The sequence below is a fragment of the Aricia agestis genome, chromosome Z (genome assembly GCF_905147365.1).
Source record: "Aricia agestis chromosome Z, ilAriAges1.1, whole genome shotgun sequence".
Classification (NCBI taxonomy): Eukaryota; Metazoa; Arthropoda; class Insecta; order Lepidoptera; family Lycaenidae; genus Aricia; species Aricia agestis.
This window is the reverse complement of record NC_056428.1, coordinates 26,979,550-26,996,594: the sequence shown is the minus strand read 5'-3', so window position 1 is coordinate 26,996,594 and position 17,045 is coordinate 26,979,550. Positions and strand designations below refer to the sequence as shown.

The 17,045-nt window shown below is 36.0% G+C and overlaps 1 protein-coding gene across 3 annotated transcripts in view; it reads left to right on the top strand.

Annotated features, from left to right (window-relative positions):
• Window positions 1-13,427, top strand: part of LOC121738398 — a 106,113-nt gene extending 92,686 nt beyond the window's left edge. The window contains exons 6-21 of one of the 3 annotated variants that reach the window (XM_042130415.1): window positions 3,506-3,564; window positions 3,925-4,109; window positions 4,462-4,940; window positions 5,150-5,250; window positions 5,427-5,873; window positions 6,021-6,314; window positions 6,403-6,924; window positions 7,156-7,364; window positions 7,518-7,640; window positions 7,754-8,011; window positions 8,165-8,382; window positions 8,620-8,812; window positions 9,052-9,185; window positions 9,398-9,510; window positions 10,754-10,808; window positions 13,126-13,427. In XM_042130415.1, the coding sequence (XP_041986349.1) occupies window positions 3,506-3,564; window positions 3,925-4,109; window positions 4,462-4,940; window positions 5,150-5,250; window positions 5,427-5,873; window positions 6,021-6,314; window positions 6,403-6,924; window positions 7,156-7,364; window positions 7,518-7,640; window positions 7,754-8,011; window positions 8,165-8,382; window positions 8,620-8,812; window positions 9,052-9,185; window positions 9,398-9,510; window positions 10,754-10,808; window positions 13,126-13,153 (3,418 nt within the window). In that variant the 3' untranslated portion in view covers window positions 13,154-13,427. The remainder of the gene's footprint in view (window positions 1-3,505; window positions 3,565-3,924; window positions 4,110-4,461; window positions 4,941-5,149; window positions 5,251-5,426; window positions 5,874-6,020; window positions 6,315-6,402; window positions 6,925-7,155; window positions 7,365-7,517; window positions 7,641-7,753; window positions 8,012-8,164; window positions 8,383-8,619; window positions 8,813-9,051; window positions 9,186-9,397; window positions 9,511-10,753; window positions 10,809-13,125) is intronic. The other 2 variants (XM_042130416.1, XM_042130417.1) reach the window with 2 other exon arrangements.
• Window positions 13,428-17,045: the final 3,618 nt, after the last annotated feature.

Here is a 17,045-nt window from a genome sequence, read left to right as displayed (position 1 = left end):
AAGAATAGACACATTCTCGAATTTATAATAATAGTTTTTTCTAGGATAAGTAAGTTAATATTCCTTCCTTGTCCTTTCCCCCGAGAAAGAATATATAGAATATCACTACAGACTAAAATTGGCAAGCACGTCCATAATATAACATTATCTGAGTACATATCATCAACAGCCAGCGTTTTCTCTATGGTAGCCATATTACAGCCTCTGGCTCTGGTTCTAACTTCTCAACGAAATACGATAACCAGTATATTATAAGTTTATGACGATAACAATGTCACAAAATGCGTATTTACCATCAATCAAGATATTTCTAAAATAAAATTGTTTGTGGACTTTCGTTGGACCACTGGCATAATTAAAACGCTCGACCCATATAACTAATTTCCGCAGAATTAGTAAAGATTAAGAGAAAAGATCTAAGGTCGACGCACCGTTTTCCTTGGAAACAAAAATAGTACTGAGATTCGACACATGTACGTTTATTTGGGTTACTGTTACATGTAAACATATTCTGGTTAGCTGTAATGTAAATGCGAATTGCTCTAAGCTCGTTACTCCTAAATATTGTCTTTGCAATGTTCCATTTCGAATAGCCTTTGCTAATGTTTTTTCCGTTCTGTAATACTTAACTAGATAAGAATAACACAACCTTTTTTCATCATCAACGTATCTTGTAGGTTGGGCATTCCTGAGTCACAGATTTTCATGAAAATACTTTGATTGACATAAGAATATATTTTTTTATAAAGTAATGAAATCAAAAGTGATTGATCGATGAAAGTGTAGAAAATAATATTAGCGAAACCGTGAGTGTTTGGCATGGTACATTTTTTAACCATCGCTACAGCGATGCGACAAGAACTGCACGCGAAACAATGAACTTGCACTATGATCTGCTCTATCTATACAGGGTGATGTCAGAGATTACTGGAGATAGGCAAAACGCCCCAAAAACTCAAAACACTCATAAACAGAAAACACCTAACTTAACTTAGGGAGTTGCAAGTGACGATGGGGTGCTCTTTTGAAAGGGTCCCGTTTAGTTGTGTCTGGTAAATATCTGAATGGACTATTTTATTTGTTCTGGTAAAAGATCGATTGTATTATTATCACTTTTTAGCACAGTCATAGATTTTATCTAGGTCAACGTTTCTATTTGAATTTCTACAGCTCAATACGGCAATTGACGTCCAATCCCGATAGCAGACTAAAGAACAGACTTTCGAAAGACGAGCATTGCTCATCGTTTGGGAGCACGATATGGCACGCGAAGTACATACACATGCGGCATCTATCATGATCTATGTCTGTGCTTTTTAGTAAGTATTGAAACTGTTTTTAATTAATTAATCATGTTAATAGGCTTCTTGAAATAAAATAAAAAGACGGCCTTCACTTTCTTGACTTGTGTTTGTGAAATATTGATCCACATCGTACAGTCAGTTATCAGCTGTACCTGCATGTAGACTGTAGACGTACCACGTATAAATAAAATATGCTTAACTTTCGCTAAGTAGGTCAAAGCTGTTAAATAATACGATTAAATAACACAAAGCCAGTCTAGTAAAACTTTGATGGAGCTAAGTTCTAGCCTTGGCTAGTGGAAAGAAAGAAGATAATGTTTTCGTCGACTTCTAGATACCTAATACAAAGACCAGTAAAAGTAATACGAGAACCAAGCGTTATCTACGTATATTTGGTAGAAAAAAGAAGATTATTGTCAACTTCTAAATCTGGAGCGTGCATAACATAGCGTAATGTTTTTGCTTCACAAAAATCGGTCATCGGAAGTGGGAAGTACGCCAAAAGGGGGATAAAATCGCTGGATCCTCTGACGCACTCGTGTTGACAGATCACGGTTTCGCGACGTACACGTAATTTTTGTCGACGATCATAGCCAGTTGTAAATCAGCATCGATCCGAGATAGTTCGATCCGGGGCAGCTAGAGTCCGGGAAAGTTTGAGACCGGCAAAATTCAAGTCCGAAAAAATTGGAGTCCAGTATTGTTCGACTTTGTGATTGATCGTGGCCAGGAAAGTGCGAGTCCGGGATAATTCACGTTTTGGGACAATACGTTTCCGGGAAAGTTCGAGGGATATCCCGGGATAGTGATTAAATGAAACACTCTGTATAATTACATGAGAAATCGGAATGAATGGCGACGCTAGGTTCACACATGTTTCGCGCGAAGAAATGGATCATTGTTCGAAGCGTTGTTTTACCAGACAAGAGTCGGTAGACTCCGGGATCGCTGCTGAGGACTCGCTCTTCTTCACGCTGGATTCCGATGACGAAAACTCGGATATATCGACGAAAAGTGACAGTGCAGATGTGAATAATAAGTGAGTAAATTTCGTTAAAACTTAGGGACACTTTGAACACTTTCCTGAGCGTTTATGGCATAACTTTAGGAATTAGGATAACTTACTCCCTAAAGAAAATTACCCATATCATATACTCGTAGTTAAGAAGTGGAGTGACAAATAATATTATTATTTAAATTATTATTTTAATAGTTGTCATAAAATTAATATAGATATGATATTAAATGTACCGTAACTTATTGATGGAAATTCATGTTTCATAACAATAATACCTCATTGTATCGAAACGGGTCGTGTAAATATTACATTGTAAGAAATATATAATAAAGTGGAATAAGTGCAAGAAAATTGTAAAATTGTTAAAATTATAAATCGCTAACCTGTCGAAGTTCATGAAATAAAACAATTTGCAAATCATATAGGTACTTTACCCAAGCTGTTAGATTAATGACAAAAATAATAATTAATTTAAATTTGTTTGTGTTGAAACATACTCATAATTATGCATCACTTTTTAATAAGGAATACAAAACAATATCATGGCAAATAAATAACTTGAAGATAGAATATATTAAAGCTAACGCTTAGGGCCTGTTTCACGACTTCCTGATAAGCACCGAATAGGCTGTCCACAACTTAACTTGACAGATAGAGTATGGAGCATCTGTCAAATAAGTTGTGGAAAGCCTATCCGGCACCTTATCAGGAAGTGGTGAAACAGGACCTTATATTTTAAGCGCGCAGTACCAACAAATTTTGGTTTCGTTTCCACTTCTACTATACTTACCGCCATTTATTTACTTAATTTACCATCTTATTTTATTTTACCTGTAAATTTTTTTTATAATATCTAATAATAATAATAATATCTATGGACGCTTCACACCACGTCAGTCTGGTCCCGTGCTAAGTACTTGCGTTACGGGTACCAGACAACGGAAATATATTTAATACTTTTATACTATACATATATTTAAGATTTTTATAATACTATGATACAAATATTTAACACACATCTATGATCCAGAAACTTTGAAAACTTTTTGTTCCCTCGATGGGATTCGAACCCGCGACCCCGGCTTGAGCTACCAACAGCCCCCCAACTGAGCCACAGAGGTCGTCATTTTAGGTGTGTGTTTTTATTTTTGGTAACTTACCACACATTTTCTTTTCGTTACAGCCGCAAAAATGCCTTGATCCTCCGCACGCAGCTCTCCGTCCGGGTGCATGCCATCATTGGTGAGTATACATCGTGTTCCCTTTTATTTTTTTACGGAAACCGGAAATACAGAATTTTATTTTTAACTACATATGTCATAATATAAACTTAAACTGATTTAAAATACATAAAAAATTAAAAAGGTTCCATTCTAACCCTGAATACCCAACATTGAAACGTTACCATGGTGTTACGGCTATGACAAGAGTTACAACTCTATCGGATGAATACGCCAAATATTAAAAAATGAGTCGTTATGTTAACGAAATTCCTTTCCAACCAAATTTAAAATGATTCAAATCTTTGTATTTATACTAGAAAGCTTTAAAACATTTAAAAACGACCGCAAGATGATTAACGACCATAACCTGTATTTGCAGAGAGGCTTCTCCACTCTCAAGGACGGGAGCTGCGTAAGGCTCTGTTCACACTGAAGCAGATCCTGCAGTCTGACAAGGATCTAGTCCACGAGTTTGTGGCCAACAAGGGCCTGGACTGCCTGATGCAAGTGGGCAACATGGCCGACCACAATTACTTGGACTACATACTGCGAGCTCTGGGACAGGTAAGGAAGTAAAATTTGAATAGACTTGACTCAGCATTCGCATAGGTTCGATTATAATATTTAGAAGAAAAAATAAGTTAGTGAATGGAATAAAAATGAATATTATATTATAACCAATTATATGAATAGCTTAACAATATAACTAGTGACTACTACCCTGAGTCTTATAGAGATAAAAATTTACACCTTGTAAAGTAACTATATAATTATAGTTAAAAGTTTACCATAGTACATTAAATACCCCTCTTGTACTTTTTATAATAGAGCAATTGTGGCGCCAATTAGGCCATTCTTGATATTCTAAAACCTGAAAAGAGTCTCAGCGCCATATAAACTAATCTATCGTTTCCAGATACTTCTCTACGTGGATGGCATGCACGGAGTGATGTCGCACAAGCGATGTGTCCAGTGGCTGTATTCCCTCATCTCCAGCAAGTTCCGGCACGTCGTCAAAACCGCACTCAAACTCCTGCTAGTCTTCGTCGAGTACACCGACAAAAACTGCCTTCTCCTCATCGACGCTATCAACGTAGTCGACGGTCCCAATGGCAAACCCTGGTACAACCTCATGAAGATACTCCAAGACTTCGACGCGTCGGACACAGAACTCCTCATTTACGCCACAACCCTGATAAACAGATGTCTAAACAATTTACCTGACAAGGACATGTATTACGATCAGGTGGACTCCCTTCAGGAGCAGGGTATAGACGATATCATCCAACTGTACATGTCCAAACAGGGAACCGATTTGGATCTCCTGAGACAGTTACAAATTTTCGAAGCAGTTTTGTTGTACGAAGATGGTGATGAAACTGGTACAGCTCTGAAGTGAGTACTTAAAAATCGAAGTATTTATATAACGTTCAAGTTTCGTTTGTTATAGAGACAGACAGATATTACCTTCCCCTAGAAAAAAAGTGATTTTAAACTAAAACAAATAAAATTACTCGCATCTAGACCTTACATGATTATCCTAAAATATATTATAAACGTGTAATTAATAACAAGAGCATAATACTAAGAAATTCAACTTGCAGGCAATTAGATGAATCGGTAATAGCCTGTGTGCGACGCAGAAATATAAATTTAAATACAATCGGCAGGAGAAAATCAAAGAAACAACAGCTAAAAGATAAAGGTGAGTAGTTCATGCTAACTGTTGTGTTACTTAAACTCGTTTCTGCATGTCATTTTCATTGACCTTAATAACTTTTGTTAATTGATATTTTTCATTTTTGAGTTGAAACTTATTCGTTTGAGTTGCATTTGCTTTGTCAACTAATCTAACTTTTGCGTTTCACTAACTATTGACAGCGAAATCACCAATCATCTCCCATATGGAATCTGAAACTAAACTCACGACTAGTCTTCGTCAACCATTTCTACCATCTATACTAGACTCTAAAGACAATAAAGAGCTCAGTTCAGCAATTAAAAGAAGGAAAGAGAGGTACGCGAGACAAGCGCAGCAACAGGAGTTACTAAATAATTCAAATATTTACAAAGGACTGTTTGAAAAATACAACGGTGATGTTCAACACAACGGAACCAGTAACGATATTCATACTAATACTAATGGATCATACACCTCTTCTAACGGTCTGGTGACGAACGCAAGTCGAAAATATTCTCTTCCGAATGGCACCATCAATGGGTCCGTTAATCATAATTGCAACGGTATTAATGGACATCAAGAAGAAGAAAAACCATACTCCAGTAGAATCACCAAGAGCTCCGTACTTCCGGATGTTTTGCTGAATGGTTTGTTTATTTGCTAACCCACTAATAATATCATATTTTATTATTTAGAAATGATTTTGCTTTGTTTTGTTATTATTTTGGAAAATTTGTACTAAATTGTAATCATGGAAAAATCGCCCATGATACTAATTATTTTTAATTTTACAGGAAATCAAAAATATACAGCAGGTTTGAAACAAAGAATACAAAATGGGACCTTGGGTCACACTGTAAACGCTGGTGACACTTTAGCTGTTATTCGGCAAAAGCAATTAGATCTCACGTCTGAAACTAAGGATGATCGCAATATTCTCATAAATAGAGAGCATAGCATTAAGGATATAGCCCAAAGATTAATAAGTCCAGTCAGTCCCACAACGGAAGAAAAACCGTTGAGGGTATCTGATATGGCCGGTATAGTTTTGAAAGCCAAAGAAGAATTAGCCAAATCTCAGTCAAAAGGTATTGTTTTCTTTTCATGATTTGTTTTTATAATTTAGTAAGGAATTTATTACAAGTAGTTTTGTTATTACTATTTAATTTATTACAGAAATTGTAAAGAGCCCGTCTGTAGAGAAAAGCCCCAAAGTGCACGAAATCAAAGTGTCCGAAAACGATTTACATTGGGAAGAATTGAGGAAAGGCTGCATCAATAGGGAATTCCATCTGTGCGATTTAGATTTCTCAGATCTAAAACAAGACTCAGATGACGACATGGTCTCTCCGGCTGTGAGTGCGGCGAATGGACCGCCGCCCCCTCCACCTAGCATGCTCCTACCTCCCGTAGGAGTACCACCTCCCTTACCAACCTCTTTCCCAAGCCTACCGAGAAACAACTCCAACACACACTCCCTATCGTCTGACGTATCTAGTGACATGGGTAGTTCCACAATTAAAAAGAATAAAAAGACTGTCAAGCTTTTCTGGCGGGAAATTCAGGAGAATCCAGCACCACCAACTGTCAGGTCAAAGGTTGGAGGATTCATCTGGGACGATCTCCCCGATATTAATATTGACACGGCAATGCTTGAACATCTGTTCGAGTCTAGATCTAATGACTTAGTTATTAAGGTGAGGGTTGAAATACTAAGAATTTTATCAGTTTTAAGTTTTCTGTTCCTTTATTAATCTGAATTGTGTGTTGGAATTTATCAGAGTTTTCCTACATTTTGCTTATTGATGTATTTTTTTTCATGTGCGGTATTGTCGTCGACTTATAGGAGGTCAGTATTATATCTTTATTTATTAAATTCTATTATTTATGTGTACAATTAACACAATATTACATAAAATATTTTCTTCTAGAAATTAATGGAACCAAAGAGAAACTTGATATTAGACGCTAAGCGATCGAACGCCATAAACATCGCTATGAAGAAACTACCAACACCACAAACTATAAAGGCAGCCATCATGAAAATGGACGCAACAGTCATAGGCCGAGAGGGTATAGAGAAACTACTTACGATGCTTCCCACTCAAGAGGAGAAAATCAAAATTCAAGAAGCGCAAGTAAGTGTCTAGCGAGAACATTAGATTTTTTATTTTATAGTATACACTTGAAATAAAATAGAATTTCAGATATAAGTATAGAGTACTAATAAAATAAGTCTAAGGACCATGTCATGAAAAGATATTATCTAAAAATGTATTTTTATTTTACAGTATGCAAATCCAGACTTGCCCCTAGGAAGTGCTGAACAGTTTCTATTAACTTTGGCTTCTATAAACGAATTATCATCAAGACTTAAGCTATGGGTCTTCAAATTAGATTTCGATAATTTGGAAGTAAGTTGTTTCTTTATAACATTGCTAATTTTGAATATACTAAGTACATGGACGACAGCAATAATTATTATCCTAATCTTGTGCTAAATTTATCTAAAAATTTCGATCAACAGAAAGAAATAGCAGAACCCCTTATGGACCTGAAGCAAGGAATTGAGTTGTTAAAATCGAACAAGACCTTTAAAGTTATACTATCTACGTTGAGGTCTGTAGGTAGTTTCCTAAATGGTACTCAAGTGAAAGGCTTCCGTTTGGAGTACTTGTCAAAGGTGATGGAAGTCAAGGACACGGTGCACAAACACCCCCTTCTATACCACGTCTGTGAGATGATAATTGAGAAGTTTCCAGATACGACAGACTTTTTCAGCGAGGTAAGGTTACCTCTTCTTTGCGACTAAAACAAATCATTATGGACAATAATTCTGAGATGCTTCCGAGCATGCAAATGCTACAAAAAATACCTATATGTGAAGTTAAGGCTTAATTTGTAGTAATCATTTTTTTATGCTAATTAATATTCGCAGGTCGGACCGGTTATCCGAGCGTCTAAAGTAGACTTCGACGTGCTAACGTCGAACTTACAAAAACTAGAGACAGACTGCAAAGCGTCCTGGGACCACATGAAAAAAGTAGCAAAACACGACGGCTCGCAGATATTTAAGACAAAAATAAACGAATTCTTAACCGACGCAGCCGAGCGAATCATCTTACTCAGTCTAATTAAAAATAGAGTCATGAGCAGGTAATTTCGTTCTAAATACGGAACGAGCAATTTCCAACATTTCCGAATATGTTGCTTGGCGATTATATTTTGTTTTCTGCGATGCAAATTGTAGCTTGCGTTTTTCTGAATGAACGGATAATTGAATGAATGGATATTTTAATAACTTAAGTGTACCTCTATATAATTGCAAGCAATTGTTATTACATCTGTATCTCTCACTGATATTATTAGTACTTAACATGACGATTTTTATAGATACACAAAATTCTTACTGTTCTTCGGAGTGCCAGCTTCGGATATAGTTAAGACTAAGCCCTCTGATTTTCTGAAAGTGATAGCTGAATTCGCCCTCGAATATCGCACCACTAGAGAGAGAGTCTTACAGCAACTCGAGAAGAGAGCTAACCACAGAGAGAGAAACAAGACCAGAGGAAAGATGATCATTGATGTAAGTTTCAATTTATATTAGATACACCCGTAGGTAATACACATTAAAAAAATTGCAACTAATTAACTCTACGATGATGTCGTTACGCTAAGATAATCATAGAGCACGGACGTAAAGTGTCATAGAGGTACTAGTGCGTAAGAGAAATATTTTATTTTTAGAAGAGTTTAGGATTTTATGTTCCTAAAAATTACAGTACTACAACTAAGTGATATTTAAGTTTTTTTTTTTTGTCACAGGTGGGCAATTACTCTACCAAGACAGGTGAAAACACTGCTGATACTGCACTAAAAGAGCTACTGAAGGCAGACGCCGACACGTACATTCTGACCGACGGTCGTCGAAAGTCTAGTATACGGAGAACGTTCATCAAGTAAGTATCCTATCTACACCATCAATGTTATAAATGTATAAAGATGGTTGAATAGATGATCCTTGTCTGACACTTTTCCACCAAAAACTACTTAATTTCGATATTTAGAATGGTCTAGAATCTGGATTTAAGATTACTCTATCAACCGTAGATTATTATAGATAACATTTTGCTCATATTTCGGATATTTATTCTATTATTTTAATTTTCAGTGGCGATCTCTCAGCAGACGATGAAATAATAGAAAGCCTCGTGCGTGCCACATCAAAACGCCGGCCCATAACACGAGACAGGCGAAGGAATCGCCTATGCGATAAGAAAAGTTGTAAGTATCCTAAATATTTGAGACAGTGTACTATTATGATATTGAATGTACCGTAACTTCTTGGTGGAAATTCATGTTTCACAGTAATACCTAATAATATACACTTTCATGATTGTACTTGTTCCACTTTTATTAATTTATTTTATTACAATTATGTTTCACACGACCGGTTTCAATAAAATCAGCATCAGGTGTAGTAAAAAATTGGTAAACAAAAACAGAGTTGTCAGCATCATGAAAAAATTCTACCATTTAGTACAATTTTTTACCAAAAAATTTACAAATTAAATTTTAAATGTATTGTAACCTTTGATGTGAACCTATTCATAAAATGTATGCATTATAATAATAATACATATATATAGGTAAAGATTTTCACACTTTTTTGAATTATTATTATAATATTATTACTTATCAATTATCATTTATCAATTGTAGTTATTATAACTTATTTAAATGGCCTATAATAGGCCATTTAAATTGAATTGTTGATGTATTTAATGTAATTATTATTTTTTTTAATTTAATTATTTTTGACCTATTTTATATTTATGTTGCTATTTAAGTAAAACTCCTGTTTTAGTCTTTAATTTATCAAAGGTTAGAATATATTTCAAATTTATTTATTTTTTGGTAGAAAATTATACTAAATGGTAGAAAATTTTCATGACATTGACAACTCTGTTTTTGTTTACCAATTTTTCAAAGATTTAAAATCACCTGCACTACACCTGATGATGATTTTATCGAAACCAGTCGTGTGAAACATCATCATTGTAATAAAATAAATTAATAAAAGTGGAACAAGTGCATGAAAAGTGTACATTATTATTTATTACTGTGATAGTATACCTCGGCTTGTCGCTCCTATGTTACGAATTTTTTTTCCTTTCTTTGTTATTATGTTTTATACATAAATTCCTAAACTGCGATTGTACTTTTTAATTATTGTGATGTTGCGCTGCGAATTCTTTCTCATTTTTTTTGTCTTTATCCTATATCATTTGTTAACATAATATTATTCTGTTATATAGAATGCCTCTGCCCCAAAATAGACTTAAGATAATAATAAATAAACGTTATATCCTTTTATGTATTTGGGGTTAAAAAATAAAACCCCAACCACATATAATAAATGAAGGCGTTTCTTAGGAACATTCACACTCGTATATTTTGTTAAAGACTAAAATATAAGTAAAAGAAGATTTTACTTTGTTATAATTAATTAAAAACTTTTTTGCAGTAAACAGAACTTTAAATGGAAGCGAATCGTGGCCTGGTAGAGAAAGTAGCGATGGGTATGTATTTTAATAAAAAAATATGGCTAATATTGTTTATCATAATATTTTGACTTGCATCATGAAATCATCTAAGTACCTACCTACATAAAATCTTCTTCTCCTTCGATACTTGGACGGCAAGGGCCTGTAGACAAGTGGCAAAGCGCTAACGCTAGCGCTACAAAATGTATGCGATTTGACATAAGTCATCGATTCGCTAGCGAATACTAATGTCAAATCCATACATTTTGTAGCGCTAGCGTTAACGTTATCGTAAGCGTTTTGCCATTTGTCTACGGGGGCAGGGATTACTAAGCGACAAACAGTAGGTACGAGTTCCGCAAGGGTCGCTCAGCTGGTGATCTCTTGGCGTACCTAACTCATCGTTGGGCTCAGGCAATTGAGTCGAAGGGAGAGGCATTGGCTGTTAGTTTGTACATTGCGAAGGCCCTTGATCGGGTTTGGCATAAAGCGCTAGCACTATCAAAGCTTCCATCATACGGGCTGCCCGAGAAATTATGCAAGTGGGTTACACGTTTCTTAGCAGACAGAAGCATAAAGGTCGTAGTTGACGGCGAATGCTCGGAAACTCAGTCTGTTGATGCTGGTGTCCTTCGGGGCTGTGTGCTATTGCCTACCCTGTTCATACTGCAGACTTACAGACCAACGACATTTATTGCTATGCGAATGATAGTACATGTGATGCTGTATATACCGGCTCCCCCAATATTTCTCGGCTAAATGTCATTGAGAGTCGAAACAAACTTGTGTCTAAAATAGAGAATTCATTGGAGAAAATCTCTGAATGGGGTAGACGTAACTTAGTGCAATTCAACCCCGCCAAGACACAAGTCTGCGCGTTCACCACTAAAAAGTCACCAATGGTAGTTTATCCTCGTTTTGAGGGCACATCTTTAACCATCTCCCCTACCATTGAAATTCTTGGCGTTAACATATCAAACGAAGTCCAGTTTCGATATCATCTAGAGCAGCGGTCGCCAACACGCGATCCGCGAACGTCTTACTTGCGGCCCGTGAATGTGTTATCTTAAGTGACGTATCAAAAATAGTGTTTTTTAATATTGCCAGTAGTAATTGCCTCTTAAGAACGTAGCTGTTTGTGTCATTTTATAACAAACACTAAACTTATTTCCCTTCATTATGTGTAGGTATACTGAGCTTCTAGGGTTAATACGAGTATCAGGCCTGCGGCCCGCCTTTAGTTTGTTTTGCAACCTTGTGGCCCTTGCCTTCCAAAAGGTTGCCGACCGCTGATCTAGAGGATAAAGCCAAGTTAGCCTCGATGAAGATTGGTGGTGCTGAACAGAGCGAGACAGTACTTCAGTCAGTACCAACGCCTACAACTCTACAAGGCGCAAGTTCGGTCTCATATGGAATATTGTTCTTATCTCTGGGCAGGGGCGCCAAAATACCCTCTGGATCGTACCTATCCAACGAAGGGCCGCTCGAATTGTTGACTGCCATAGTGTTTCAAACAGCTTGGACCCCTCGGAATTACGAGATGAGCTTCAGTCTGCATCCTCTATCGGTTGTGTCACGGGGAGTGCCTGAGGAATTGTTCGGAATCATACCACCTGCAACTTTTCGCCATCGTCCCACGCGAAAATTAATATACCAGCCTCATCACCTTGATAAGTAGCAGTCTTCCACCGTGCGTTTCTCTCGTAACTTTCTGCCGCGCACTGTAAAACTCTGGAACGAACTGTCACCAGCAGTATTTCCAGATCTATACGACCAGCAAACCTTCAAGAAGAGAGCTTATTCCCTTTTAATAGGCCGGCAACGCACCTGCAGCTCTTCTGATGTTGCGAGTGTCCATGGGCGACGGTAGTTGCTTTCGTGACCCGTTTGCTCGTTTACCCCTTATTTCATAAAAAAAAAAACAATTTTGTTTATTTTTAATCACGTATACACTTTTCGTAAGTTTTATTGCATTTTAAAAATCGTTAAGTCGTTGGTTCATTATTCATATCATGTTGTTGATCCTTCATCCCTGGTAACCCTTTGCGATAAATTCCTAATTATTGTGAGAGTGCTGAATTAACTGTCATATTATTTGTTTTTGTTGATAACAATAAAATATGCACGTAGGTTTTGTAAACTAAGTAGGTACGTTAATAGATATAGGTATACCTACTTTGCAGCAGTCAGCGCATAAGATTCGAGACCGTACTTAACTTTTTAAGAGATTGGTGTCAGTATAAAATTTGCCAATACCTCTGCAATACCTTGAAGCTCGTGAGTGATGTTTATTACGAATAATGTCGAAACTCGAAACAAATCTTCTTAACAATTTTTTGTTTTTTTTTTTCAGATCCAACGGAGAAGTACAGCAAAGATAAATAATCAAGAAGCTTTATATGTTAAACATTACGAATCTCTTTGCTTAGATAGGAATATAATTAATTGAAAATGTTATGATAATCGAGTTACTGCAATATGCATAAATAAGTAAAATAAAAGTACCTAATAGGTGATATTAATTTTAAGACTATTATTAATTGTAATCTGAAACTCTACAGTTATTTTCTCTAATGGCAAAGAAATCACTATTAATAAAACAAAACCCTTTTAAAAATTAGCATTATATTCTTTCAAAAACCTTATGTTTGTTAACTATAGCTAGGTACAACATTGCTTAACAATCTAGCTTAATTCTTATCATTATTAATTATAATTTACAAATGCTCGGCAAGTAACATATTTTATATAATTTGTCCTGAATAATTAAATACTCCTTAACGTTCAATTACTGACAAACTGATCTACCATATTTTGTGGATGACTAATATTATATAATTTATAGTCTTGCTTCTATGGTTAAAACTGGGGCTTTAATTCCTAAAACATTTCACTCCGAACTGATTTAAGTATATGGAAAAATATGACTCGACTTATGATTAGGACAGAGTTTGTCAGGACTCAGGTCTGGTTTGTCTTGACTTAGGATCTGTCCCTAGTATTCTATTCCTATGCACCATAATATTAATAATAATTGATTGATTTTGTAAAAACCTAACTTTCATATTATTATTACCTTGCTACGAACCTACGCTCATCTCTAGAAGGGGGTTTACACGGGTGTCTGTGTAAACACCGCCTCAATGGCAAAAAATTGCCATTTTTTTCCATTTAGACAATGGACTTTCGCCATGTGGCAAAGTTGTGCTGCTTTAGTCACCCTTGTAAACCCTCCTTTATATAACAGATAAGGAGATGAGCACACTAGGTACTTACCTTTTACAGCACTTTATACCTCTATCTCCTTTACCCTGAGCAGAAGAAGAGAGGAGTATAAAACATAAAGTTAATCAGGATAAGTCCGGATAATTCAAGTTAATTAACGCTAAATTAAACTATGCCTAGTTACGATACGGTACTATAGTTTGTGGTTGCAGTGCAGTATGGCGTATAATATGCCAAAAAAACACTTAGATAAGAACTAATTTAGTGAAAAGTTGAATTAACCGGACTTACCCTGTGTCCGAACTTACCCTCATTAGTCTTACTCGATAAGAAAATATGTGATGTTGAAAACGGTGCTCTCATACTATTTTTCTACATTAGTTAATAGTTACCTACTATACTTGATTGATTACAAAAACATTTTCTTGATTTCTATTATTGTTTCTGTGTATTTATTGCATTTTATCATTAACTGTAAATAAAGGTTTATGTAAATATTATTATTACTGTAATAAATCAATTTGTGTTTTTCTTCTCATTATTTTAGTCTTCATAACACCTGAGGCCCTGAACTATACCTATAAGCAAAGTAGGCGTTTCTTTAATGCTAATGTAGTTATGCCCTGCTTGCGGACAATAATAATAATAATTAATGGTCAGTGTGATAGTAGAAATACCTACATCAACCTAAAGGTACAAGTTGGCGGCCGGCTACATGAAGTTGCAGCAGACGACGTGTCGTCGCGACACTACTGGTTTCGATGTATTTCTATGAAAAGTGTCGCTAGCTTCATGTCGCTAGCTGCTGAGGGTATTTCATAGAAATACATACAAAACAGGAGTGTCGTTGCCCGCTGCCAACCGGCACCTTTAGAAGAGAAAATCGGCGTAAGAATGATTGAGGTTAAATATAGCACAATGTGAACCCCTTGACCAAAACCACACAAAAACAGTCATTAGATGTATAGTCATAGTATGCAGCCCCAAACCTTCGCAAAGTCCTTGCAATATCATGGAGCATTGTCTCTTAAATTGAAATGCTAAATTGCATGAATTACTGTAATTCAAAGAAAACTTTTTTTTTTGGGTTTTGTCAAAAATATTTTTTTTTTCTTTAAAGAGTTCCGCCACCAAAAAAGTTTGAGAGCAGCTGGTGTACAGTACGCTAGGTCATAAGGCCTTTACTTTTTAAATGTACTAGATAAACACAAGCAGACTTTGTGTGGTTGCTAGAAACCCTACAATACAATTATTGTCCTTGCCTTTATCTTCCGAGCGACTTTTTCAGTATGTTAGACAAGAACATCATATTGTATAGAATATGGATTACCTATATAATTTATAGCGCAACCATTGCTTACAATGTTGCAAGCGAAATGTTTAAATGTTGCGATTCAGATGCATCTACAAATTTTATATAAATTTTATTTTATTTTATTTCATTTTCATAAGTTAATAGGACAAATAAAACTATGAAAATATACAAATATAAAAATTATTTATTTCATTCAAAATATTTTTAGTTTTTTTTAACTTTACAAAATTTATATATAACGGGTTGCACCAGAGGGGTGGTTAAACTTAAAGTTAAGGTTAAAGTTAAGGTTAAAGTCAAGGCTAGCTCAAACTTTAACCTTAACTTTGACCGGAGAAATTGACAGATGACAGCTGGTTCAACAAGGTTATAAATGAACGTGGGCGGGGGCGCTGCTGGTTGAACACGAAAAGGAGAACTGTCAAAAATTGCGTTTTTGTATGATGACAGCGTTAGTTCCTTTTTTCGCCACGTGCATTTAAAACCTTGCCGAGCTCTATGGTTACGGTTAAATATGGCGTCTTGATGGCGTTCATTTTTAACTTTAACCAAAGATTTGACATTTTTCATTGTAGTTATAGTTACAGTTATAGTTAAAGTTAGGTACAAAAAGTAAATTACGGGCGTCATCTAGTTTATCAACAAAGATAGGCAAACTTTAAGTTCGGGTTGGCAACACTGCATCCCTACTCATACTGACTACAGACTACTTGGTACTTGCTTCTATTTCAATTTCAGCGCCTGACGTTCGTGGAGGAGATCGAAGAATTTAATTTTCAAAAATGAAGATCAGCATCATCATAACCGTGGCTCCAATTAAAGACCGTGGCCCAGCAGGACCTAAAGCCCTCAAATTTAGGTGTAAACCTATGTCTACTTATGTCTAAAAGTACAGTAATCCCAAATTAATAATGCGCATGGAAATCTTCGCTAATTGTCGTAATCACAAAAACACCCGAATCCATGAAACGTAAGAGCCCCAAACAATCACTTGCATTTTGCAAAAATAAACATCATATAGCCGGTGACATCCGCTGTCGCCGGTCCGTCAATAAGTACTATAACTCACCGGGAAGCCATCGCGGCGAACGGTAACGTTTATGGTAACGTCCAAGCAACGTCAGGCACCTCTATGTCGCTGCAAAGCGATGTTTTTCTTAAAGTTAAGTTTAGAATAGCGCTTGCGGCGACGTCTTCTGAGGCTCGGGAAATACGACCGTTGACGAAAAATTACGAAAATTTCTATGCGCATGATCACTTTGGGAGCACTGTACAAGTTGGAAGCGGCAGCAGACAACGTGTCGACACGTCATTTCTATGTATTTCTATAAATAAGTGCCGCTAGCTGCGGAGGGTGTTTCATAGAAATACATACAAACCGTCGAAATAGTGAAGCGTCCATAGATATATTAAAACAGTAGTGTCACGACGACACGTCGTCTGCTGCCGCTTTATGTATCCGGCTTCCACCTTGTTCCTTAAGGACGCTATCACATTTTTTCACAAATATCAGCGATTTTCAGGCACCATTTCAAAGAATTAGGAGTCACACTGCAAGGATATTTTGGTTTCAAATGTAAGATAACATATTCATATCCACGTCTACACCATAAAATGTTATAGAGGCATACAAAATTTTCACATAAATACGTTTTAACCATTACAATAATCGCAAAAGATTAAAAAAATGGGGTTTGATTAGGTACCATTATAGCTAAATACACTGAACTAAG